At 52.7% G+C, this 26,052-nt stretch overlaps 1 protein-coding gene across 1 annotated transcript in view; it reads left to right on the forward strand.

Moving 5' to 3' along the window:
• Positions 1-5,775: 5,775 nt before the first annotated feature.
• Positions 5,776-26,052, forward strand: part of ERGIC1 (endoplasmic reticulum-golgi intermediate compartment 1) — a 91,869-nt gene continuing 71,592 nt past the window's right edge. Inside the window, exons 1-2 of the mRNA XM_040974653.1 lie at positions 5,776-5,994; positions 8,773-9,065. Coding sequence (XP_040830587.1) covers positions 5,776-5,994; positions 8,773-9,065 — 512 coding nt within the window. The remainder of the gene's footprint in view (positions 5,995-8,772; positions 9,066-26,052) is intronic.

Consider the following 26,052-nt stretch of genomic DNA (forward strand, 5'->3'; position numbering starts at 1 on the left):
CAGAGAGGAGGAGAGACAAAGACTTCTTTCTGCTGACACACTCCCCAAGTGGTCACAATGGCTGCAGCTGAACTGATCCAAGGCCAGCAGCCAAGAGCTTCTTCTGGGTCTCCCATGCGAGTACAGGGTCCCAAGGCTTTGGGCCATCCTTGACTGCTTTTCCAGGCCACAAGCAGGGAGCTGGATGAGAAGCAGAGTGGCTGGGACATGAACCAGCGCCCATATGGGATCCTGCCATATACAAGGCGAGGACTTTAGCTACTAGGCTACTGGGCCCGAGTAAACGGATCTTAAGAGCACCTTGCAAGGCAGTCCTGCATCCATCTGGATTCAGAGTCAAGGCTTGAGGCAGAGGGCAGGATTCAGACAAGGAATGCAAACAACTGGAGGCCTTGAAAATTGCGGTAGCGAGTTGCCACCTGGGGTGGCGCCTGGCAGTTCGCACAGCTGGGCAGAGCAGGAGCTGCAAATCACTTTAGGGTGGAAACGCTGCGCACACACACTCAGGCATTCACGTGCGCTCCCACGGCCTTGCGCATCCTGTTGGTGTAGCAGTGACACGACTCTCCCTCCGTGGACATGGTAGCTTGACCAGCTCGTACCTAGGGTGCATCTGACATTCGGTTCACAGGTGGTACCAAGAGGAGCTACCATGATGCCAGGCTCCAAGGTGGGTGAGACTGGAAGGCATGGGACATTCTCCCGTTGGCCTTTGAATTCCCCTTCACAGACTTGATGTTGTCAAGTGCGTTTTTAACTCCCAACGTGCTGCAACCTATGTTTTCTCCCAGGCAGAGGAAGAAACCAGGGAGGAGGAGAAAATATGAGGAGTGTGAATCCTTTCCGGATGTGAAAACCAGAGTGTTGCCAAGTGGGAGATTTCCAATCCTGGTGCTCCTGTGTCTGCTGATCCTACGGCAAAGAGGAGCTCTCCTCCTCTGTGTTTTGATTGATTTATTTTTGATCACTGTGCACTCACGGATGCTTTCTTTCTACTGTAAGTCATCATCCAGGATCATCAGTGACCTTGATGTTGAAGTGGTCCCAGAATTAGTCAAAGATTTTTTTTTGAGCTGGCTCTCGTTCCCCCTATGGTTCCTTAAGCATGCCCTTACACTGGCCTGAGAAATTGTTTACAACGCATCTGGTACTTTCTCTGGACTAATGGGAGTGGGGTGCAGCTACCCCTCAAAGCAGCCGTGTTTCTCTTTAGGGGAGATCAGGACTGCTAGATCAAGAATGAGGCAGTAAGTATGCTATTGGTTTTAGTCCTTCCCAAATGATAGAGAGAATGTATCTTATTCTCTCTCTCTTACACACACACACACACACAAACACACACAGGTCTCCGTATTTACCTACCTTTCATACCTATCCTCTATATATGTGCATATTAAAATGTACACGACTAGGCAATGCTTGCACAGGTTGGACGTGGTTTGGCCCCTAAGTTCACAGGCTGGAGCATTGCTTGTGCAAATGGCAGTGTTAATTTGATGGAATCTTGACCAGGTGGGGCCTTGAGGATGGTAATTAATCACAGGGGCCCTGCCCTCATGGGTGGACCAACACCATCTCAAGGAAGTGGGTCAGATCGTGTGGGACTGGCTTTGTTTTCACAAGGGCCGGCAGCTGGGCTGTAACTCGGGTTTGGCCCCTGCCCCCTGTGGTGGCTTTTCTTTCCTCTCCCAGCTGTGAGGCAGCCCAAGGGGCCCTCACGAGGGCTCTGTGCACTGTCTAGCCACAGGAACCCAAGCCCCATCAACCTCTACTTACTGAGTACTCAACTTCCAGCTCCAACTCTAAACGGGCCTCTTCCAGTCTTCCCTTATATTGGAGGCCCGGTCTCTACAACGGTTCTGAGTAGTTTGACAAGGGGTTACTTGCTGGCCCCCCAGGCCCTTCCCCTTAAGCCCCTCCTCTCATCTCCTCAGGCAGTCTCTCCTTCATAAAGACTGAGACACTCCCAAAACTTGCCAGTTGTTGAAGGGAAGGTGCTGCCGCTGCCCACTCTCCACTCTTTGCCTCCTGCCCCGACCCCCTGACTCTGGAGGAGTTCCTCTCACCGCTCTTGGCTTTCCTCCACCTGTTAGTCCACACTGCCCAGCCTTCCCTTCCTCCTTGGGCCGGCCTGCTCTGCCACTGACAGCCTGGGCTTCTTCAACCCTTCCTATGCTTGGGGTGGGGTATGTCTCCTCAGTTTTAGGGTTCTCCAGTGGAAAATATTTGTTCAGAACACAAGCAGAGAAGCAAGCATGTTGGGTTGGAGCAGACCTCCATAATGCCCAATTTGAAATGTTCCCAGGGACCCTAACTGCCTAGAGCAGAAAGCTCCCATTTAAAATATATATATATATATATATACATATATATATATATATTTATTTGTATTGTGTAAAGACAGATTTACAGAGAAAAGGAGAGACAAAGATCTTCCATCTGCTGGCTCACTCCCGAAGTAGCTGCACTGACCAGAGCTGAGCTGATCCCAAGCCAGCAGCCAGGAGCTTCTTCTGGATCTCCCACGCAGGTGCAGGACCCCAAGGCTTTGGGCTGTCCTCGACTGCTTTCCCAGGCCACAAGCAGGGAGCTGAAGGAGAAGCGGAGCCGCCGGGATAAGAACTGGTGCCCATATGGGATCTAGATAGAGTCTTTAAGGTGAGGACTTTAACCACTAGGCTATTGTGCCAGGCCCAGAAGCTCCTGTTTTTAACACAGGGTCTACGAGGCCTTCACCATTCAGCTTCCATCTCCTTACTCTCCTGCCTAAGCATACCCCACGCTGCCCCACCGCCCACCCTCGCACCAGGTAGGAGAAGCTGCGTCCTGAGCACTTTGTAGACTGGTACCCAGGCAAGGTCTGAAGTCTCTGGCCAAGGGGCAGGTGAGTGAATTTGGCTCTGTTGGACACTGCAACCTTGACAAAGCCAAAATCACCTGGCTGGACTGCTCCTGGGTTCCTGACCCTTCCATACCGTGAGACAACAAATGCATTATTTCAAGACTGAATTTGGCAGAGGAGTTGGTGTTGTGGCATGGTGGGTCAAGCTGGTTTGAGTCCTGGCTGCTCCTTCTGCGATCCAGCTCCATGCTAATGTGCCTGGGCAGGCAGCAGAAGATGGCCCAAGGGCGTGGGTCCCTGCCATGCCTGTGAAAGACCCTGTGGAATTCCAGGCTCCTGGCTGCTGCATAAGCAGCCCAGTGGATGGAAGCTACATCTTTCTCTTCTGATTCTGCCTTTCAAATAAATAAATCTTTGCTCTTTAAATGAAATAAAGTTTAATTCCAGGTAATTTGTTTTACAGCAGCAGCTAACTAATTTGCCCAGCTTTATCTCTCTCCAACTACATCTCACTGATTTTCCTGGTCTTGGCGCATATTCTTCTTCCTCCAGGAAGCCTCCCCTGATACCATATTGAAGCTTCTTAGTGTCTCCATGGTTTCTGGCTACACCGCCTGGAGTGTTGTTTAGGAACCACTGTTCTGCCATCTGAGCCTGTGCATGTAGGACAGGCTGATGTCAGGGGTCAGTCTCAGGCCTGGCCAATCAGAACACGCCAACGCCCTGAGACTACCACTTAGGGCTGTGACCTCAGCCGGCCCCAGGGGTAGCCCAGGAGGTGTGCGGAATAGGCTGTCAGTATCTGCAGGGGCTGCTGAGTGGGAGGAGGCTAGCCTACAGTACAGGCGGAGGTGTTGCTGGCATACTGGGATGCCTGTCTAGAGAGGCAGGGGAGGCGAGAAGTACCATCCCCATATGATTGTGGAAGCAGCTGGATTCAGCTGTGCCTGAAATCCAACCCTGATCTGCCCCTCTGGATCTTTTTCGTTTCTCTGTTTCTGCGTATGAGTTGATTTGAGATGATTTCTCTCACCATCAGCTGAAACAACTCAAATCAACTCAGCCCCACAAGTGGAATGTGGGTCCTCCACTCCATCCCCACCGCTCAGAGTCTGGGTGCTGCCCTATACACTTGCACCAGAAATCGGCACCACTGGTCCACTGTCCTGAGTGTCAAGTTGGCTGTTGCCCTATTGCTTCCCGCTCTTCCTATGTGTGCTATGCAGGGTTAAATAATAGTCATTTAAGAAAAAACAAACAAACAAAAAAACTGACCTCCTCAATGGCTAAAATCCTCACCTTGCGAGTGCTGGGATCCCACATGGTTTGTGTCATGATTGCTTTGCTTCCCATCCAGCTCCTTGCTAATGGCCTGGGAAAGCAGTAGAGGATCGCCCAAAGCCTTGGGACCCTGCACCCACACATGTGAAAGACCCAGAAAGCTCCTGGCTCCTGACTTTGAATTGGCTCAGCTCCAGCCATCTGAGGCCATTGGGAAGTGAACCAACAGATGGAAAATCCTCTCTTTCTCTATGCACATCTGCATTTCAAACAAAAATAAATACATCTTTATTAAAAGAACATTTTTTTAAAAAGTATTGATTCATTTGAAAGGTAGGATTACAAAGAGAGAGAAACAGAGATCTTCTATCCAGATCTCTCCTGTGAGTCACAGAGACCCAAGCACTTGGGCCATCCTCCGCAGCTCTCCCAGGCACATGAGCTGGATTGGGAATGCAGCATCTGAGACTCGAACTGGCACCCTTTTGGGAGGTGCTGGCTTCGCTCACTGCACAGTGCCAACCGTGCCGTATTCATTTCTGTAACCTGCCATAAAGCCAGCTTCCTGAAGAGCTGTGGAATGAGTGAGTGGGTGAATGAATGAATGAATGAGTGCCTAGGTGGGTCTAGAGAGTTCAACAGGGAGAAAGAAGAGCCACTTTTGCAGACACCTGTCAGCTACAAGGTCTTAGCTCTCCCTAGTGCTTTGTGAGCTGACAAAGGGTTATTATGTTTTCATCTCTCTGTGCCCATGCTGTGGCTGAACTAGCCACACCCATGGGACACACACCCATCTCCCATTACAGCAAAATGAACCTGACCCAGGCTCAACCCAGCTTAAAAAAACTTTTTCAGAGACAAGAACAGGTCGGAGGGATAATAGAGCATCTGGATTCAGGGAACACTATAGCTTGTAAAACATCCATTTCATTCCTGACTCAGAAAGCCATCATTTCATTGGTGCCTAGTATGTGCCAGATGTTATACCTACCACTTCCTCTTTACAAGGAGTTTTTAGGACAAGTGACTTGGGGATTCTAAAAAGTTGATAGAAAGTGAAAATAAGTTAGGCCTATTTTGGTACATGAAATCTGTGCACAGTTTTGTTGTTGCTTTTTTCATAGTGTGCGTGTCCTTTTAGAAGCATCCCCTCCCTTACTGTGGCTTACTCGCTAATCACTGCCAAAGTTAAGGGCTGAAGACACGGAGCATCTGGTATCCCGCAGGAATCCAGTGGCGCCTCAGCTGGGCACCTCTGGCTCAGAAGGCTCCATCGAGCTGCTGCCACATTATGAGCAGCTCAAGGCTCAACTGGAGTTGAAGAATTGGCCTTCAAGTCCATTCATTGGGGGCAGGGCAGGCTTTCACAGGATTGTCTCCCAATCTGACAGCTGGCTTCTCTAGGGCGGTGCATCCAAGAGACAATGAGAGAGTATCCCGGGCAGCAACCACAAGCTTTTTTCAACCTCATCTCTGGAAGCAGCTCAAGCCCATCCCTTCTGCCTGATCCTGTGGCCCCTTTATAAGGATGCAGGAAGTCCCACCTGCTTTCAAAAGGTGAGCATTAGGCAAGAGGATGAATACCAGGAAGTGGAGTAATCAGGGCTGGTCCAGAGGCTAACTGGCACAGGTAAAGTATGATTATATCCTTCATGGCATACCTAGACACCCAGCAAGTGAAGCAACACGTCCAGGTCGCCCCAGCCAGAGAGCTGAGCGACTCTCAAGTGCTTTCCTGTTTCTCCAAGCCATTTGGGGATGAGGTAGAGGAAGGTGAAGACAAGCTGTTTGGAGACCTCAAGCGAGGTGTTTGGGGAGTGATGAAGGTGCTGCTGGGGATGCCCACATCTCGCACATCGGAGTGCCTGAGTGTAAGTCCCAGCTCCGCTCTCCATTCTGGCTGCCCATTGATGCACATTCCGGGAGGCAGTAGGCAGTGGTTCCAGCACTTGGGTCCCTGCCACACAGGCGACAAAGTTTTCCAGGCTCCTGGCTTCAGGCTGGTCCAAATCTAATTGTTGCAGGTATTTGGGGAGTGAACCAGTGATGAGAGGTCTCTCTTTTTGTCTTTCTATGTATCTGTCTGCCTTTTAGATAAGCAAAACATTGAAAGGGGAAAAAAATGAAAATAGAGTAAGGATTGGTTACCTGCTGTTATGTAACTGATCACCCACATCTTAAAGGCTTAACACAGTTAGTATGCCATCATTTCTTTCTTATTAAAAGATTTACTTATTTTTATATTTACAGAGAGAAGGAGAGACAGAGAGAAAGCTCTTCCATCTGCTGCTTCACTCCCCAAGTGGCCACAATGGGCACAGCTGAGCCAATCTGAAGTCAGGAACCAGGAGCCTCTTCTGGGTCTCCTATGTGGGTACAGGGTCCCAAGGCTTTGGGCCATCCTTGACTGCCCTCCCAGGCCACAAGCAGGGAGCTGGATGGGAAGTAGGGCAATCCGGACATGAACCAGTGCCTATCTGGGATCCCAGAGCATGCAAGGTGAGGACATTAGCCATGAGGCTATCACACTGGGCCCCCAAAATGATTTATTTTTATTGAAAAGGAAAATCTACAGAGTGAAGGAGAGACAGAGAGAAAGCTCTTCCATCTGCTGGTTCACTCCCCAAGAGGCCACAATGGCCAGAGCTGAGTCAATCTGAAGCCATGAGCCTCTTTCAGGTCTCCCATGTGGGTTCAGGGTCTCAAGACTTTGGGCCATCCTTTGCTACCTTCCTAGGCCACCAGCAGGGAGCTGAATAGAAAGTGGAGCAGCTGGGACATGAACTGATGCCCATTTGGGATCCTGGGTGCTTGAAGGAGAATTAACCAATCAAGCTCTCGTGCCAGGCCCTCAACATTTCTATGGATTAGAGATCTGAGAGCAGCTTAGCTGTTTCTGGCTCAGGGTCTCTCAGCAGGCCATAGCTAAGTTGCGTGCAAGTATGACAGCTCTTTTTCATTTTTTTCTTTTTTTAATTTGGAAGAAAGAAATAGAGTACCATTTGCTAATGTACTCCCCAAATGCCTGCCATAGATGGGATTGGGCCAGGCCAAAGCAAGAAGCTAGGAAACTCAATGCAGGGCTTCTATGAGGGTGGCAGGGACTCACCAACGTGGGCCACTGCTCTGCAGGGCTTGCCCAGGCTTGGAAGGCCTGCTTCCCTAGTGGAGGACTCCCCATGGCCGGCCATACACAGCTCTCGTGCCCCGCCTGTGCACAGGCTCTGGTTGGATGCTGGGCACATAGACACTCCCCAGGGAGTTCCCACTTAAGATAAGGAGGTGGGTACTGGTCATTGATGAACCATGTGATCATCAATTGTGCCAAGTTCCCTAGAACAAAACTGTATGGTACAATGGGCTCATGTGACAGGGAACTGGCCTATTCCATATACAGCGTTTGAGTAGTCAACAGGTAACGTAAGCAGGCTGAACAAGTTCAAGTGTGCCTTAAAAAGCTAAAATAGGAATTGCCATTGTGATTTGCAGGTGAAGCCAGTGCCCACAATTGTACAGATATTGATTCAAGGCTGGGCTGCTCTACTTCCAGTCTAGCTCCCTGTGAATGCACGAGAAAGCAGTGGAGGATGGTCCAAATAATGGGGTCCCTGCCACTCACACGGGAGACCCCAAAGAAGCCTCTGGCTCCCAGCAACAGCCTGGGCCAGACCTAGCCACTGAGGTCATTTAAGAGTGAACCAGCAGGTAGATGATTCTGTTTGTTTGAGAGAGGCAAAATGGTGGCAAAGGGTGTAGACGGGTTTGGGATGACGAAGAATCATTAGGGTGAAGCACAAGGAGCAGATTACAGGACAAGTTGGAGGTCAGGCAGCTGCCAGGGGTTACCTGGAGACGCCCCTGGACACAGGGAAGTGGTGGCATCAGCAGAGTGGTGTTGCAGTGAACAGAAAACCCACCAGCAGCTGGCTAGCAGCGACGCAGACTCTAGTGATTTGGGTTCCACTTTTTTTCTCTCCACAGAGGAGGAGACTGCGCATGAGCACTGCTGATTGGGAGAGAAGAAGGGTGGTTCAAGCATATACGGATCTCATGTGTGTGAACTACAGTCCCCAACTCAGCAGCAGTAACGAGGGAGCTGTTGCATGTTTCCACTTCCAAAGAAGAAACTGAAGGATGCTTGGCGCAGTCCACCATGCAGGTGTGGGTCAGTCTCTGAAGCACCTGTGAGCATCCTGCTTGGAGCTGGCTGGGAGCAGGTGCACAAGGAGCACTTGCTGGAGCGAACCCAGGGGGGAGGTGGAGGTGGAAACAACTCCTGAGCCAACAACCGCAATAGCTTCGGGCAGTGGAGTCCGCACCAGGTGCCAGGCACTGCGCCAAGCCCGTCTCCCAGTTTCCCACCTCCCTCCAGGCGGTGCCCTGTGGATATAGACAGGGGTGACTTTCACAACAGGCAGGTGCTGCTAGACCTCCTCTGTGGGCCCCCACAGTAGAAGAAGGAGGACCCCACCACCATCTCCTTCCCTAGAGCGGGAGCCGTGCCCAGCTCAAACCTGGATCATACACCCTCTGAACACCCCCAGCTCAGGACAAATGACTGGCAAAGGCAAAAGCCGGGGGGGCGTTGAGAGCCAGGCAGATGCGCCCGGGACCAAGCACCGAGAACGTGCAAAAGCCGAGGCTTCCAGGCATCCACTGGCGCAGCCGCCCCTCCGTGCTCGGCTCCACCCCCGAGCCGGCCCGCGGGCCCTTTCGTGGCGCGGCGGAAGGGGCGGCCGGGAGGCGCGGCGTCCAATGGGCAGCGCGGGCGTCACTTCCCGGTGGGGGCTGGACGGGGCGGTGTTTTCGGGGGGCGGCGTGGAGGCGGCGGCGGCGGGCTGGGACCCACGCGGCGCCGTGGCCCGCCTGGCCTGCAGCGTTCCCGGCTTGGCGGCGACGGCGGCGGCGGCTGCGGCGGCACGATGCCCTTTGATTTCAGGAGGTGAGTGTGGCGACTGCGGGCGCCCCGCATGCTGCTGAGCCTTGCGTGCAGAAACGGCCCCTCAGCTCCGTGCAGGCTCCGCCAGGCCCTCGGGCGCCCCCGCCCCCTTCCCGGCGTGGCCCTGCTGCCCCTTGTCAGTCCTGCGTGTGGTGAGGGACAAGCCCACCCACCTCCTTCCACTCAACCCCCTCTCCTGTGTGCCGGGACACCTTGCATCAAGCCTCAAAACTGCGAAACAGGTTGAACCCCTCCACACCCGAGGTGGGAGCAGTCCAGTATCCTTCCCCACCTCCCACCTTCCTACTCCAGAACCTCCTGCAGTGGACTGCAGCGGACAGGTGGGGTGGAGCGCCTGCAAAGAAACCCCCAAGAATCCACAGGGGTCTGCAGCTCCATCCGGCCTAGTAACAGCTGGAGGGTTTTAAATTTCCACCCAGAAGGCAGATCCGGAGGCCCTCCCCTGCCTCCACCCCTGCCCCCAGGCCTGGCCCCATGCTTTGGGTGTGGGGACAGGGAGGAGGCAAGGCCTGGGAGTCCCTGCTTCCTGCATCCCCACAATGAGTCTTCTGTGGGATGCACAGCCCTGTGTGCTGGCTGGAGCAGGAATTCTGGAAGGCTCCTGGGGAAGAGGCCTCCCCCTTGACCAATGCAATGAGGTGTGAACCCTGGCCTCATGCATGCAACTACACTGAGGGAGGAGCTGGTTGAGGACTCTGGCCCTGCCCCCCTCTGCTGAGCAGCTCTGTATGTTCTGGAAGTTAGATGCAAAAGCTGTGGCTTCAGACCTCCCACCTTAGGTCTCTGAGCTGTCTGTTTCACCACCTGCATCTTGGGATGAAAATTAGGTCCCCACCTGCAAGCCCTGAGTGCGTGAGGCACACTGAGCCTGGTCTGCCTGGCTTGGAGCTGAGCAATAGGACTGCAGTGGATGGGGGCTTCTCCCCTGGGGAGAGGGGTTGTGTCCATTCGTAATAAGGGAATCCCGGTGCCTGCAGGGACCCCTCCATGGCATTGGCAGCAAGTTAGAGGTTAGGACCTGGAGAGGATATGGATTTTGGATCTCTTGACTGGCTGACGTGGTTTTCCAACCTGTCCTGGACGCTGATAGCATCAGGCAAATATTTACTAACTTCTGGCACCTTGCAGGCAGGGTTTGAGGCAAGGTCACCAGGGTCCCCAAGACATATGCCTATAGACCCCAGGGTGAACCCTCGGATCCCACCAGGTCACTTGTGAGCTGGGGAAGCAAGAGTGGGCAGGTGTATTCCTGGTCCCATAAAGCCTCCGCTTTATCTCAGCTGACAGTCGAAATTCTTCTGTTCTCCTCAGTCCCATGTCAGTGTGTCAGTGCTGGTGGCTTGGGGCTTGTTGGGGAAGTCAATGCTTTTGATCCTTTATTTTATTATTATTATTTTTTTAACTTTGTATCTTACGCTGCACTCCCATCTTGCAGGAAGGAGTTGGGGTGGGTCACAAGGCTGAGGGTTTGTCCTGGAATTCATGGGTGCCAGGTGGGAAGGGTGGGCCTGGGGCCTCAGATCACACATGACCCTCCCATCCTGGTGTTACTCAGTTGAAGTTTGGGGTACAGTTAAGCTGAAGCAAGGAAAACAGGTATATGCTGTCTTTGGCCCTGGAGGAGCCACTCTGTGGACAGCTGGTAATAGGCCTTGATGCTTTGAACAGCTGACTGTCTTGGGCAATGATGCCCCATGCCCCCACCCCCTCTAACCTGTTCCAAGTCCTGAGTGCCCAGATACCATCAGGCCCCAGCTTGAAGAGGTGTTTCAGTAAATTCCTCAAGGGCGTAGGCTCCTGAAAGAGTGGAGAAAATGAATCCAACGCCTCTCTGTTTGCACCTTGGAGTTGGTGCCATTAGTGCCCTGCAAAGCTGCAATCTGCTAATTGGCAGGCTCCAGGGCTGGGTTCTACAGCACATTCCACCATCCACGTTCACCTTGCTCCTGCCTCGTATTCATTCATCTGGCCTTTGTGGAGTGTCTCCCTCCACCCACACCAGTCACAGGAGGCAGAGGGAGGGCCCAGCAGGGTGCAAGGAGTTGGGGTATGCACATATCAGCCTGCAGGCAGCTTCCAGCACTGTTTGTGCATGGCGGGGGCCAGTAGGTTGCCCTTCCTTTGTGATCTGAGAGAGAGAGGCTACATCTTTGCATTCAATCAAAAGAGATAGATACTCCATCCAGTAGGGGCTGTTGCTCCAGGTACCAGAGTGTGTGAGCTGGGATCTGAATTCTGAGCTGTGAGTTCCAAAGTCTCAGGTATGAGAGAAAAGAGAGGGCTTGGAGGGTGCCATCCTTCTGTCGGGCTTTGAAGGATGCTGGGTGTGCACTGGGGCAGGCTGGTGAGAGTGCCTGCCCAGCCCCAGGCCAAGGAGACAGAGCCAGGCAGAGGGCCCCTACCATCCCTTGCCCTTTCCGGTGTATGTGTCCTACTTTCCCACTTCCTGTAGGAACTTGCACAGCTTAGTTAAGCTCTGGTGTGCTTTCCTGTCTGTGAAATGGGAATGGTTTGGGTACTCAAGCAGGCTGTGGGTGTACAGCATTCAGACATTGGATAAGCATCCATTGAATTTTGGCCACCGTGTTCATTATCCATATTATTTCACTTAAGTGCAAGTAATCTGACACTCTGTATAATTTACTTAATTAGTATGCTTTTTCTCTTTCCCCCCACCATTAGTACCTGGGCTCCCAAGGGCAAGAATTTGTATCTGGTGTATGCATGGTTACAGTTCTAGTGCTTGGGCCAGATACATTCCTTAGGACTAAATGCCTTTTGAAGTCTGTCCAGGGAAGCCCATGGCATAGTGAATGAATTCCCCAGCTCTTCCTCCCCTCTGCAGGTTTTCAGCCCTCAGTGGAGAATTATCCCACCTCTGACCTCGGGTTTACTGTTTCAAAGTTGTTTTAGTGGCTGGGGGGGGGGGGGGGGGTGCAAGGCAGAAGCAGAATCTTTTTCTTTTTTTATAATTTATTTTATTGTTGGTGTTGTTTCCATAGTTGACAAGGATGCATGCCCATGAGGACCACTGATTTGGGCGGGAGGCTCCAGGAGGAGGGGAATGAATCTCAGCCTTAAATGATTGCTGGCATTCACTTTGCTCCTGTGACATTTTCTCATTATTAGCTGTATTGTGCATTTGTAGAGCTGGCCTCGTGACCTAGATCCGTGGGCGTTGCACCCAGTTCCGGCTGGCTTGGGGCCAGCTGCACCTGCTACCTTGTGTCCTGGAGGGGGGAGGGCACAGATGACAGCTCTGGGGCAGTCCCTGCGTCCCAAGCCCAGTGAAGCTTGAAGGCTTCCTGGCTCAAGACGAAACCCGCAAACCTAACAGGTCCACCCCAGCCCTGCAATAGGGCAGCTGTGCACTGGGTCTGCTGACTTGGCCTCCCTCAGTCTCGGCTTCTTTAGTCTAAGGAATGGCGGGTGACCTTGGGTGTCTCTCCTGGTAGAGTGGCTGGTGGGATAGGGGAGAGGTATCTGAGAGAGATACACAGATACACAGGTGGTGGAGCCCCTTGTTTTCAGGATGGCAGCAGCAGAACATGAAACCTCGGATGGTCGGTGCTGAGCAGGTGGCCATGCAGGACTGCACAGGTTGTTTGCTTTGCCCGTGACCATGGGCCTACTGTAGTGTCTCTGGGTTAGTTTCCTTTGCCCTTCACTGTAACCTTCCAGATGGTCTCTCCCCCTCCAAGAGATCCCAAGACTAACCTCAGGACCCCCAACCCAGCTTCCTAAAGCTGATTAAAGAAAAAAATTATTTATTTATTTATTTGAAAAACAGAGTTACAGAGATAGGAAAAGACAAAGAGAGGTTGGTCTTCCATCTGCTGGTTCACTTCTCAAATGCAGTGGCCAGAGCTGAGCTGATCTAAAGCTGGGAGCCAGGAGCTTCCCCTAGTTTTCTGGGTGAGTAGGGCCTTGAACCATCCTCACTGCCTGCCCAGGCCATAAGCAGAGATCTGGATTGGAAGTGGAGCTGCCAGGACATGAATTGGCACTCATGTGGCATGCGGCACTGCAGGCAGAGGCTTAGCCAGCCCCTGATTTTTCTGTGTTCTGATTGCAGCTTTCGAGTGGGTCTCCTTGATCCTAGGATCATGTCTGACCTCCCTATAGGGCCCCTGTGGCCCCCTCTTGCCCCTCACTCCTCATACCAAGCTTAGCCCTGGCTGTTGAAGGGAACTCCACACACACAGGGAGAGGAGAGCAGCAGACCTGAATGCGTGCCTTGCTGCCCTGCCTCGTTACACAACAAACTCCAGGAAAACAGCAAGAACCACTCTAAAACACATTTCAGAAAATATAAATAGACTCGACAGGGCAAACAGAAATACAAAGTGAGGCCACAGAGAGTAGTATGTGGAAGAGCCAGAGTTTTGTATGTGTTGAACAGTTACTAGTACCAGGCATGGTTTGTAAGAATCTTGTTGACGGTCACTTCAAAAGGCGTGATAGAGTGGGACTGGTGTCTGACATGAATCAAGACACCATGGGACGTCTGAGTTCGTATCCTGGTTCTGCTTCCAGTTCCGGCTTCCTGCTCACGGGCACCCTGAGAGACTACAGGTAATGATGAACCAAGTACTTGGGTCCCTGCCACCCACCTGGGAGAACTCGATTGAGCTCCGAGCCCGGCTCTTGCCTGCTGGGAGGCGACTAGGAAGAGAGCTGGTGGATGGAAACTCGCTCTGTCTCTGTGCCTCTTCAAAGTAATGGTGATTTTAGTTCAGGATCTTAGATGTTTCTGGAAAGAGGCCGTGAAAAGATACATTCATTTTGGTACACAATCGTGGGAAATCTGTACTGCCTTGTTTCACACCTGACATTTTCCATGAATGTTTTGGGCACCCTCTCCTGTATAAACTCACTTGATAACTGCCCCCTTCCATCCCGCTACCCCCAAGGCAGGTGTTCTTGCCCCTTTTCCAGGTGAACCAGGTGAAATGCTGTGGAGCAGGGATGTGCTTCCTCGAGGCTCCCAAGCTCCTCTGCATCCCTGTGGGCTCTTGGGAGCTTCCCCCTTCTTCACTCACTAAATAAAACTCTTCTAATTGGATTCCTTGGCTTTCTTTCTGCTAATCCTCTCCCTAGCAATGCTTATTAAAGCAGCTTGAAGCCATCAGCTTTTTTTTTTTCTTACTAGCTTCCTATTCTGGAATGTTCTTTACCTTACTACTGCTACACCAGCTTATTGCACCTTCCCCTGCAGGGATTGGGAACCTATTTTCTGCGAAGGCCCTTTAGGGTGTTTATAACAGGCCACCCCAAATCATCAAATTTTTTGAATTTTAAAAAATCTTGAATTTTTTATCTTTATTGGAAAGGCAGATTTACAGAGAGAAGGAGAGACAGAGAGAAAGGTCTTCCATCCACTGGTTCACTCCCCAAGTGACTGCAACAGCTGGAGCTGAGCTGAGCCAATCCGAAGCCAGGAGCCAGGTGCTTCTTCTGGGTCACCCGCACAGGTGCAGGATCCCAAGGCTTTGGATCATCCTCTGCTGCTTTCCCAGGCCACAAAGAGCTGAATGGGAAGTGGAGCAGCGCCCATATGGGATCCTGCCATATGCAAGGTGAGGACTTAGCCACTGAGCCATCTCGCCAGGTCCAATTTTTAGTGTGTGAGCCACAGCCCCAAGGCCGCTCACAGCTCACACCTATTACAGACTCAGCCAGGTTCTCAGCCACATAGGTAGCCTGTGGCTGTATGTTATTTTGGGGGAGTGCCTAGTACCATTTTTCAGAACACAGTCTTGGGGGGAAAGGGAGGGCCCTAATTGATTCTTTATGGAAGTCCTAATTAGTCTAATTGTCTGTTGTCAACTTGAACATCTAGGTCTATTAACCTAATTACTTCACTTGGTGTGAGGGAGAAAACTCTTCCACTTGGGAGAGAAGGAGGAACTTGCACTTCCTTGAGCTCCCAGGAGCCAGGGGGTCCATAGGCTGCCCTACCAGCGTTTCCACCTCTGGGCATTAGCATTCCTGGCTCAACATCCAAGGAAACAGGCCCTTAGAAATGCTAGGTATCCAAGCTGGTGCACAAAGTAGGGGGCCCAGCACATCTGACAGGATAAGCGCCCTTGTCCTTGAACACTGGCCTGCCTCCTGGCACCTAGACAGGAAGCAAGATCCGTTTGCAATCAGTGTTCTGTTTGTGCAGAAGGTGGCAACCCTGCTGGAGCTGATTGGTGTGGCTGTAGTTAAATTCAGGTGTAGTCCCTGGCTATGTGTGTGTATGTAGGGGCTAGCATTGCAGTCACCCCTCTGCGTTGGCTTCTCTTCCTGCCGTTGGGTCTCTGGAGGAGGAGCCTTAGGCCTGCTACTGGTTGCTAAGCTTGTAAGGTGCTGAGCACAGTTCTAGTCACACCATTGAACCTGAGGGATAGATAGGTTTAGTACTTGGTTTTCTTTTGTTTTTGGAGAATTGACCCATAGAAGTGTGTGTGTGTGTGTGTGTGTGTGTTGTGAACTTGAAGTCAGATTTTTCATCGTTGTTCAGAACAACTCTCCAAAACACTTTCTTGTAGTTACACTATGAACTCCATTGTTTTAATGTGGTGAGACCACTTCCCATGAGTTAGCAACCAGGATTCTAATCAGTGCTCTGATGTGGGGATGCTAGAGTCACCAGCTGTGGCATAACCAGCTGTACCACCGTGCCAACCCTCTTAGAAACTAGAGGTGCACCCTGTGTGGTATCATGGGCACAGTGATGGCCAGCAGGTTTCTACAGCATAGTCCTCATGCATAATGAGCTTACGTTCACCGAAGCCTCCTTTTACCCACAGCAGTCCTGGCTGCTCCCTTCTGATTCAGCTCTCGGATGCCAAGAGTGCCTGTATGTAGAATTTAGCTGGGATATTCCACAGACTGCTTGGCCAAGTCTGTTCCTCATATACTGTCCCGTGGTCCGACCTCACCCTTCTCGGGACGTGCTCCCCAGCGCGCTGCTCTCAGAGGACTGGCCCTGGCCTCCCGTGAGCGAGTGCCACCAAGCACCCTGGGAGTGGACCTTCCTGTTAGACTTGCTGTTCCAGGCCTCTGGATTCAAACACCTTCCAGGACCCTCGACAGGACCCTTTGCTGCCAACAGCCTCAGTTTTCCTCATCTGCAAATGGGGGGTGCTCATTCTCTCCTGTCAGGAGCTTTTGTGGAGTAAAAGACCAGTGTGCTGGAACACAGAAGCCTGATTCCTTCTTCCTGGTCCTACCTTGGCCCTACCTTGGCGAGACAGCTCTCGCATCCCTAGCTGGGCCCTGGGTGGCATCAGCAGGAGGCAGGGCCACACTCAGGGCACCTGGGCAGTTCGGCCCAAGGCACGGCGATAGTCACCAGCCACCAGGGCCTCCGTCGGTGGGGAGACGGCGGTCTGTTACACTCCAGGTGCTCCAAGCCAGGAACAGCTCAGCCAGATGGAGAGCCGTTTTATTGGGAAGCAGCAGCTTTGTCACTTGTTGCCCTGCAGAGACCGCCGTGTTTTTTTTTTTTTTTCCAGAGCTGATGAAGATGGCAGTGGTTGGCAGCTGAGTCCTGTCTTACTTTTTTTTTAAACTTTTTCCATTTTTTTTATTATATTTTTGGCACTCTTTACATTGTCTGTCTGTCTTTGGTTCCATGCTGTGTGGAGTCACACCGACACCTGGGGGCTGGTGCTAGCCTGTGGCTGGCAGAGTGTACGGCCTCCATGTCACCCCTGCCAGTGGGGCCACCCGCTCTCAGCAGGTGGACAGGACTTGGTGCCAAGTCCTGGAGTCTCGTAGAGTGGAGCCTGGTGGTTGTGAGCTTGGGGCTGGAGAGACCCAGGCTGGACCGTTGTGGAAGGAGGAGCTTTGTCTTATACTTGCCAGCCTGGACCAGGAGGCTGGAGGCCTCAGCTGTCAGGCTCGTGGCTTTTCTTGGATTTCCTGAGTTCATCTTCAAGTCTGGTGGGAGCCATTGTTATTCTCGTTTGCCTAAAGAATCCCGATGCTGGGGTGCTGAGAAGGGGACAGGGCCTGGCCCGGGTAAGGTGGATAGCAGGTGACATAGCTAAGGCTCTAGCACATCTTGGTGATGCCAGTCCTGGTCTTATCCAAAGTTTTGGGCTAGAAGGGGTGTTTTTCTGCCTTGTTTTTTGTTGTTGCTGCTTGATTGGTTGCCATGCAAGCCTTGAGGAGTGTGGGGCAGGGAGGGTCTGGTGACCCACTTCCTGTCACTGTGAGCATCTGTGGCCAGAAATGCTAAGCTGCTGCTGGGGTGAGATTGTGGGGCACCAGGGAGTGAGGGGTGCAGCACTTCCTGTCGTGAGCAGGTGAGGTGACCATGCTGCCAGTTCCCAGGGCCCCATCTGCAGGCCGGGGTCGAGGGTGGTGGTGAAATCATTTGTTCACAGTACAGATTCATTCATTCAGGACCCGAGACCTGCCAAGTGGCCTTCTAGAAGTCAGGGGTGTAGCCATGAGCCAGGCAAGACCCACTCCCTGCCCCGTGCCTCGTGGGACTTAGATTCTAGTTCTAGTCTTCTTGTTTTTAAAAAGGAAATGAACTTTTTCTCTGTAGCGGAGAAGTTGGAAAGACAGCCTGGGGAGTCCTCGGGGAAGCACGAGTGGTTTCCTGCTGATCAGCCCTGCCCTGCTGGGTTGTGGCTGTGCAGGGCACCTCACTTGAGTCTGAAGTCTTGTAACTGCTGCTGTCCCCTCCTCCTCCTGGCTGTGACTTGGCCCTGTGGGAAGAACCCAGGCCACCAGCATTTGCAGCCTCTTGTGCATGGCTTGGGGACTTTACAGTGCCTCTTTCTACTTTTGTGAGTGGGGACCCTTCTGAGCTGGGAGGGGAGCTGGAAAGGAGCTGGGAGGCTTATGCACACAGAACCGGGTTTATGGGGCAGGGGGTCCTGTCAGTGGTTCCAGGTGGGAAGGAGGCAGAGCTGGGTTATGGTCCCTCCATCCGCCTCCTCCATGGTCTCCCAATCTTGTCCTGTGTTCTTTATGGACAGTTGGGAACTATAGCTTGAGAAAGACCTGGGAAGAATAAGTGAGGAATATTTCTTCTGGCGCAGGGATGTGTTAGAAGGGCTAGAGATGAGGCTCATCCCATTTTTTTTTTTTAAAAGGTGTATTTATTTTTATTGGAAAGTCAGGTATAGAGAGAAGGAAAAACAGAGAGGAAGATCTTCAATGCACTAATTCACTCCTCAAGTGGCCACAACAGCCAGAACTGAGCCAATCCAAAGCCATGAGCTTCTTCCAGGTCTCCCACACGGGTGCAGGACCCCAAGGCTTTGGGCTGTCCTCCACTGCTTTTCCAGGCCCCAAGCAGGGAGCTGGATGGGAAGTGGGGCTGCCGGAATTAGAAACCATATGGGATCCTGGCACGTGCAAGCTGAGGACTTTTTAGCCACTAGGCTATCACACCAGTCCCCATACATTTTTTTAACTAAGTTTTATTGTGTATATTCAAAGTGTACAGCATGCCATTGCAAGTGCAGACAATAATCTGAGTGTCACAGGGGAGCAAAATGAACACAAGCATCTGCCCACGTGGTCGCCAAGTTCTGTAACTGGATACAGGAAGCTGGATTACTTAGGAAGAGATCCGTGTAGCTAATGATTTAGAGTCTGGGAGTTCCAAACACTTGGCACCATTGGCTCTGCCAGGGTTCTCGGCTGCATCCTGTGCTGAGTGGTGGTCCCGTGGCTGGGATGTGTACAGGTGGGAAGGAAAGAAGCCTGGGAGGGTAAGATGGGAGGTGGGGTTAGGGGAGGGGGCGGTCCTGTCTGGTTGGTTTTTGTTATTAAGCTCCTCTCCTGGGAACCAACTCCAGGTCCCCTGGGAAATTATCTTAGTCCCATCTGAGAGCAGGGCCATCAGTAACCCTTGATCCCCTGACCCTTGGTGCCAGAAACCAAGCTTCTGACACTTGTCACCTCTCTTCTGATTCAAGCCATGCCCAGATCTAAATCGTGGTAGATGCCCCGTCCTCGCCTCCTGTGGCAGGAGAGTGTGTAATGAGCCCCTTTCCCAAACATGAGGCATCCGGTGAACTCGGGAGCTGCGCGCCTGCCCTGGAATTTTCCCACAGTCCTCCTGCGTGTTTGTTGCTGTGCGTGTTTGGCCCTTGTGTCCTCTGTCTCCGTGTATTTGACCTATAAAATGATAGTGAGCTCACAAGGTGTTTTCTCACTGGCTTCTTTAACTTGTGGGCGCCATGTCCTCCATGCCCATCCACATGGCAGCCAGTGGCAGAATCGGCTGCTTTGATCAGCCTAAATAACACTGCATGAAGGGGTTGCCCCACTTGTGTAACACATTCTGCTCACACGGGGCCCTGAGGACTGTTGTGAATGTGACCGCAGACAAAGCAGAGGCTTTATCCTCCTGGCATCCTACATGCCTTCCTGAGATCGGAAGGCCCCGTCTCAGGGCCATGCAGGTTTTAATGTCTGAAGATGTTCCTCGTGTGTCCTCTTTAGCAGCTGCTTGAGTCTGCACTCCCAGCAACGGGGTGTGAAGGTGCCTTCTCTCCATACCCTGGCCAACACTTGTTTGAGCAGAAGCCAGTCCTAGCAGGTGGGAGGTGGGAGCCCCTTGTGTTGGTTAGCATTTTTTGGATAATAAAGTGATGTTGAGCACCTTTTCTTTGCACCTGCTGTCCATTTTCATAACATCTTAAGTGACACATCTATTCAAATCCTTTGTCCCCTTTTTTTAAATTGAATTATGTGCTTTTTTTGTGATTGAGTTGTGTGAGTGCTTTAGAAATCTTGGATATTAACTCCTGATGTAGTTAACCCCTTGGTTTTTGTTTGTTTGTTTTGTTTTTTGAAGGTTTATTTATTTATTTTTTTGTTATTGAAAGTCATGTTTATAGAGGGAAAGATCTTCCATTTGTTGCTTCACTCCCCAAGTGGCCACAACAGTTGCAGCTGAGCCAATCTGAAGCCACGAGCCAGGAGTGTATTTTGGGTCTCTCACAAGAGTGCAGGGTTCCAAGGCTTTGAGTTGTCCTGGAACCCTGCACCCATGTAGGGGAGACCCAGAAGAGCTCCAGACTCCTGGTTTCTGATAAGCTCAGCTCCAGCTGTTGCGGTCGCTTGGGGCATGAATCATCAGATGGAAGATCTTCTCTGTCTCTCCTGTTCTTTGTATATCTGACTTTGCAAATAAAAATAAATCTTTAAAAAAGAAAGGAAAAGAAAAGAAACTCCTGGCTTCAGTGTGACCGAGTCTTTGTGGCCACCCAGTGAACCAATGGATAGGCAATCTCTCCCTCTCTGAAATTCTGCCTTTCAAATAAATGAATCTTTTTCTAAAAATAATTAAAGCACAAAGCCTCGCAACCCTACCTGGTGACTGTGGGTGGGGATCTGGGACCTGGTCTTTCTGTGTTTTGAGCGGCCAGCCGGTCTTGGGATTTGCAGTGAAAGTGGGGACCACAAGCAGGGTCTGGTCCTCTGGCCCTGCCTGTATGTCCCAGTAAAGCTGTCAGCTCTGGGTTCCCTTCAGCTTCTCCCATAGCAAGAAGGTGAGGAGCAGCCAGTTGTTCATGTTCCACTGAAGGAGAAAACCCGGCGATCACTTTGGGGAGTGTACTTGGGATAGATGGGGCTCAGCAGGCTGCAAGTGCTGAGTGGGCACTGCCTGGGCCCTCTCCATTGTACGTGGTGTACGTGGTGTTTGCTCCAAGAGCAGTTCTGCAAAGGGACAAACATGCAACCCAGTAGCAGAGATCTCTCTTGGGATGCCTGCATGCTACCCCACCATCCCCCATGCTGGAGTGCTAGGTCCCCATCTATGTGGTGCTTCCAATGGCTGCTCCCTGCTGACGCACACCCTGGCAGGTGGCAGGGAGGGCTCGGGTAGTACCAGCCACGGTGGAGTCCTGGATTCTGTTCTGGCATTTGGGGAGTGAAACAGTGCGAGGACATCCATCGCTCTCTCTCTTTCTTTTTAAAAAAGAAAACAGTTGGAACAGGCAGCAGTGATGCTGGTGGGAGACAGTGGGGGGCTTCTCGGAGTCCTGAGATCAGGAATGCTCAGGGATGAGACCTCAGAGGAGGGTGGTGAGGCATTATAGCCCGTGTGGTACCCACCCAGCTCCAAAAAATGGACCCTCTCCAGAACTCCTCCCATCTGCAGGCTCGTGCTGCTGCTGGCCATGGGGAGGATGGGTGGGACACAGAGTCCCAGCACAGCACGTGCACGGGGTAGTCCAGTGCCACTCCTTCATCCAGGCAGCAAGCAGTTGCCTGGGGCGGTCACCTGCCCTGTGCCACACACTGGGCTGGGGTGGTGCCAGTGCTAACCACTGGCCCGGCACGTGGTGCTCACATTCCAAAAGGGATGTGCATGGTGGACGTGCTGGATGGTTATTATTTTTGTCTTCTCAGCGAGAGGGCTCAGAGGATGCGGTGAGTGTCAGATTTAACTTCGTGCTGGATTTGAGGAGCACTCCCCTACACACACACACACACACACACACACACACACACACACCCCACAGTGCTCACCCCAAGTCCTTGATTCTAAGCAGAGTTTGCAGAGTGCCCAGGTGAGGGGTCAGAGCAGGACTGATGTGTGAGCACAGCCTGGGAAGTACACAGTGGGCAGGACCTTGTGCACCTCGTGGGCATGGACCACATGGGGTGTAGGCAGGCTCCAAGGCCTGGGTGCAGGCAGCCGGGCTGGAGAGGCGGTGGCGGCCAGGCAGCAGCTCCCTCCCTCCTGGCTCTGGCCAGCCTCCAGTATTTTTGCCAGGAGGCCTCTTTTATTCACATTTTCCACATTAGCTTAATGTTTTGAAAACACTGACCTTCGATCCCCCCTCCAGTCCCTTATTAAATTATAAGTCACATCCCACGCAATTAAATGAAGACAATAGACGGGTGACTCAGTTTGGCAGGAAGGAACCTGAAGCCCTAGAGGCGGGAGACAAGACCTGGGTCTTATCAGACCCCTGATCCCTCAGTGTCCTGGCCAGAGGCTGCCTTGGGGAGCAGCTGGAGAGCCCAGGGGAGCTGGGAGCCCGGGGAAGCTGGGACAGGCCTGGTTCAAGGCTGCATTGCTCACAGAAATCAAGAGCCCTGCTTCAAAGTGGATTCTGTGCTGTGTGTGCTGTGGTGCTTCTCTGGGGAGTGAGCCAGTGGCAGAATGTACAGACAGGAAAGAGTTAGGGGGTTCTCCGGGGAGGGGACGGGGTGACAGTCCCAAGAGACTGCAGAGGAATCAGTGTGGGGAAAGGGAGAAGGCTGTGAGGGCAGGTGAGGTGGGGCTGCAGGTGCTACCCAGCAGTTGGGGACCCATAGCAGATTCTTGAGCTGAGCTAGCTGAGGGAGGAAGAAGTAGATTGAGAGGCTGAAGGAAGGGCATCAGGATCCCCTTCTGATGGGTTCATGTGTACCTCCAAGTGAAGGTGGGGACCGTGTGCTCCCCTCAGGACAACTGCTCTTCATTCAGACCCTTCTGGAGACAAAAGACAGCGCAGAGGCCAGCCTGAGACACGTCTGCAGCCTGCCTCCCTGCCCCCACACCCGGGCAATGGGGAGAGAGGCTCACTCGTCCGTGTAAAAAGCCCCAAGCGCATGGCAGGCACACAGCTGGCACTGGGAAAGTACGGTTTCCTGGAAAACCAGTGAGGGGGCTCCAAGGCCACAAGCAGGCCTTGGGAGCACATCCAAGTTCATGAAAGCAGTGCAGTAAAGCGATTAGCTACAGTGGCTTACGTTTCCTTACATAAGAGAATGTCCCAAAGCCTCAGTTTCCCCATTAGTAAAATGGAATAAGCGTTGTGCCTGCTCCCTAGGGCTAGCAGGAGGGTGAGATGGGCTGATACAGATGAGCACTTGACCTTGGACCTGGAGGACCTGGGTCTGACTCATTGTCAAGTAGAAGCGCTTCTGCTCCAGTGGTTTCCGACAGAAGTTTAGTGCGTGGTTCCACTTCCTTGCTGGGTTGGAGCTCACAGATGGGTGTCTGTGGACAGTTCCAGCCCCTAGCCCCAGCCCCTCCTCACTATGGGAGCCCTGGGTCAGCCCACTGGCTCTCTGGGACTCAATTTCTTGTCTGTAGCAATGGGTTAACAAAGATTCCTCATTCCACCCCCCCTTCCCCAAGCACTGGGGCTTGCCCACCGTCTCAGGGTCATGGGGGTCCCAGGACCCCACGCAGCCCCTCCTAAACATGTCTTAGATTTCCTCACCAAGGTCTGGTCCTCCAGCAGCTAGGGGAGTTTTTTGGGCAGCAAGAGTATCCCCTTCTGGTGTCTGGTACATCTTGCTGGGGTGTCCTGTCATTCAGGCATCTGTACTTTCCCTCCTAGTGCGTGTTCACTAGTCACCCCTGTTCCCAGGGTTCCCAGGCCTTGGGGTCCAAGAGAGGATGACAGGGATGGAGGCACAGCTGCCCTCGTAGAGCTTCGGGTTTCAGCAATGAAATCAAACATCTGACTACCTACCCACTGATGCAAAGGCTGTTGTGTCATATTGGAGCTGTGAGACTGGCATCTTATTGGGATGATGGTAGGATTGGGGACAATCAGAGAAACTTCACAGGGGTGATATCTGAGTGGCTGCCTACAGGCGCCCAGGGTCACCGGTAATAGAGAAGTTGGGAACAGCATGTGCAAAGGCCCTGTGGTAGGCAGGCCACCTTCAGCAGGTGGAAGTGGCTACAGGACAAGCCTGGGAGATGGAAGGAGCAGCTGGGACAGGCTGCGAGGTTAAGGAGTCTGTCCTTGGCCCATTCTGTCGAAAAGGGGCAGCGGACCAGTTAGGAGTCTCCTGCGGAGGCCAAGCAGGGAGAGAGTATGTACCCCTACTCCCCCAAGACTTCCTAGAGACACCCAGGGGAATGACTGTGTATGACTTGCCTTTAAGGAGACCAACACACTGATGGTGACACTCAGAGTCCCAGGCCCTTCTGGGGAGGCAAGGAGGACGTGCATGTAGGCCCCGCTGTATACCAGGCAGGTCCAAGTTCATCACCTCTGCTAGCCTTCCCTGTGGACATGCATGTGAGTCCCCTGGGACTTCCAGAGCTAGGACATGGGGGTTGGGAGCTTGGGAGGGCCATTATCCCGGAGTCCTGAGGCTACTGGAGCTTTATGTGGTCATGGGACCTGTGACCTGGACCCGCTTGCAAAAGGTCTCCGTGCCTTTATGCCCCCTCCATGCCAGGTCAGTGCATGGCTACCAAGGACCTTCCAGCAATGGCTGTGCAGAGGCTCACCTCAGCGGGGGGGCTGTGTCCCTAGCGCCCCACTTGGTGCTTCTAGTCACCGGCCTCCATCTTCCTGGTCCGTGGGCCTCTGCGAGGCTCACTCGGGCGGCCGGGCCGTTCCCTGTAAATACCAGCCCCTTTACAAGCACATTCCTCTCCTGTGATTCTTCCTGTTTTGATGAGACACTGTACTTGGCTGTGCAAGTTCCCAAGAGGGGACCGAGGAGGCCACAGCCCCAGTCCCGCCAGTCATTCTGGAGCCTTTGCTCCCAGCCCTGGCCCCACACCCAGCCACATGCATTCCGCAGGGGCTGTGTGAATGGAGCCGGCCCTTGGCCACCCCCAGTTCCCAGGGTTCCCGTGGCCTCCGCCTTACCACCCTTCCCAGCTGACCGAGCAAGGCCACATTCCGGCCTTGATTAACCTGGCCCTTGCTCTGTTTCCTTGTAGACTGAGGGTGTGAGAGTTCACTAGAGTTCATTGTCTGGGCACACGCTTAGCCCATGGTGTGGATGTGCAGGCTGCCTGGAGGGGAAGGACAGGACGATGCCTGTCAAGTGCATTGGCTCACTCATTCATTCCTTTGCCCAGGGCATAAAGGGATCTCAGAGGCAACAGTCCCTACTCCCTGCCCCGAGAAACATGGCTGTGCCCGTCAGTTGCACTTCACTGGGTAAACAGGCTCGGTGTTGGGTGCAGCTTGCCTGGTGCAGCTGTCACTTTGGGGACTGAGGGTGTCACTGTAAAAGCCCCCTTCTTCCTGGCCTTGGAACTCTCTGCACCCCACCTGGCTTCTGGGGGTGAGTGAGAGTTAGATTTCAGCCCTTGCTCAGGTGACCTTGGGTAAGACCTTGGCCTTGCCAAGATGACAGCGTTGCCAGTAGGCACAGGTGTCTCAAGCAGCAATTCCAGTCATTGCTTTTAGTGGTGGTGGTGGTGGTGGAGGACCCGATTATCAGTCAGCTGGGTGCTGTCTTTCATTCATGCTTGGCTTCTCGCCTTTGAGCTATGGCTGTGCCAACAGGCCTTTTCTTAACCACTCAGCTCTGCCACAGGCAGCTTTGCTAAAGGTATTTGTCCCGAGTTGCTACAAGCTTTTAATCTTTGACGCAGGTTGAACCAGCCCGCCCGCACTCCTACGTGTTTGTTTCTTATTCATGCTTTTAACAAGCAGCTCTTACTCAGTGCTAAGCTCCCTGCCAGGGGCAGGGGTGAACAAGGCAGGCCCCACAGCCTTGGCTAGCTCAGGTGTCTAAGCAGTGAGCTGACCGTTCTGGGGGAGAGCCACAGAGCCCAGGGCGAAGTGAGGACCTCGATGACGACAATGAAGGCAACCAGTGAAGGCAACAACAGCCATTTCAGATGCAGAGCATGCCTCTCTGCTCCTCCCACTTGGCACCCACTCGATTGTCATGGCCTGTGGGGAAATTGAGGCACGCAGCAGTTAAACTGACTTGCCCAGCATCAGCCTGTGCTGGGGACAGAGCACGGCATCTGTGCTCTGAGTCTGTGGTTGCAGACATTGCACCCTAATACCTGAACGTGTGCTTGCTTGAGAGAGAAATGGAAATACTGTGTGCACCTTTCCAGGCTGGGATGTAAACAGGCCATCCTGAGTGGAAGTTGGGTGTCAAGCAAGGCTCCTGTGGTCAGGGCCAGAAGCAGGACTAGACCTTGGATCCTTTGAGAACCAGAGACCGTGGTGGGGCTGCTCATGGTGGAGCTTGTGTGAGGAAGTAACCTGGATGTCAGCTCCACCCCGTT

This window comes from Ochotona curzoniae, unplaced genomic scaffold, assembly GCF_017591425.1.
Source record: "Ochotona curzoniae isolate NIBS_2020 unplaced genomic scaffold, NIBS_Ocur_1.0 contig_1, whole genome shotgun sequence".
Classification (NCBI taxonomy): Eukaryota; Metazoa; Chordata; class Mammalia; order Lagomorpha; family Ochotonidae; genus Ochotona; species Ochotona curzoniae.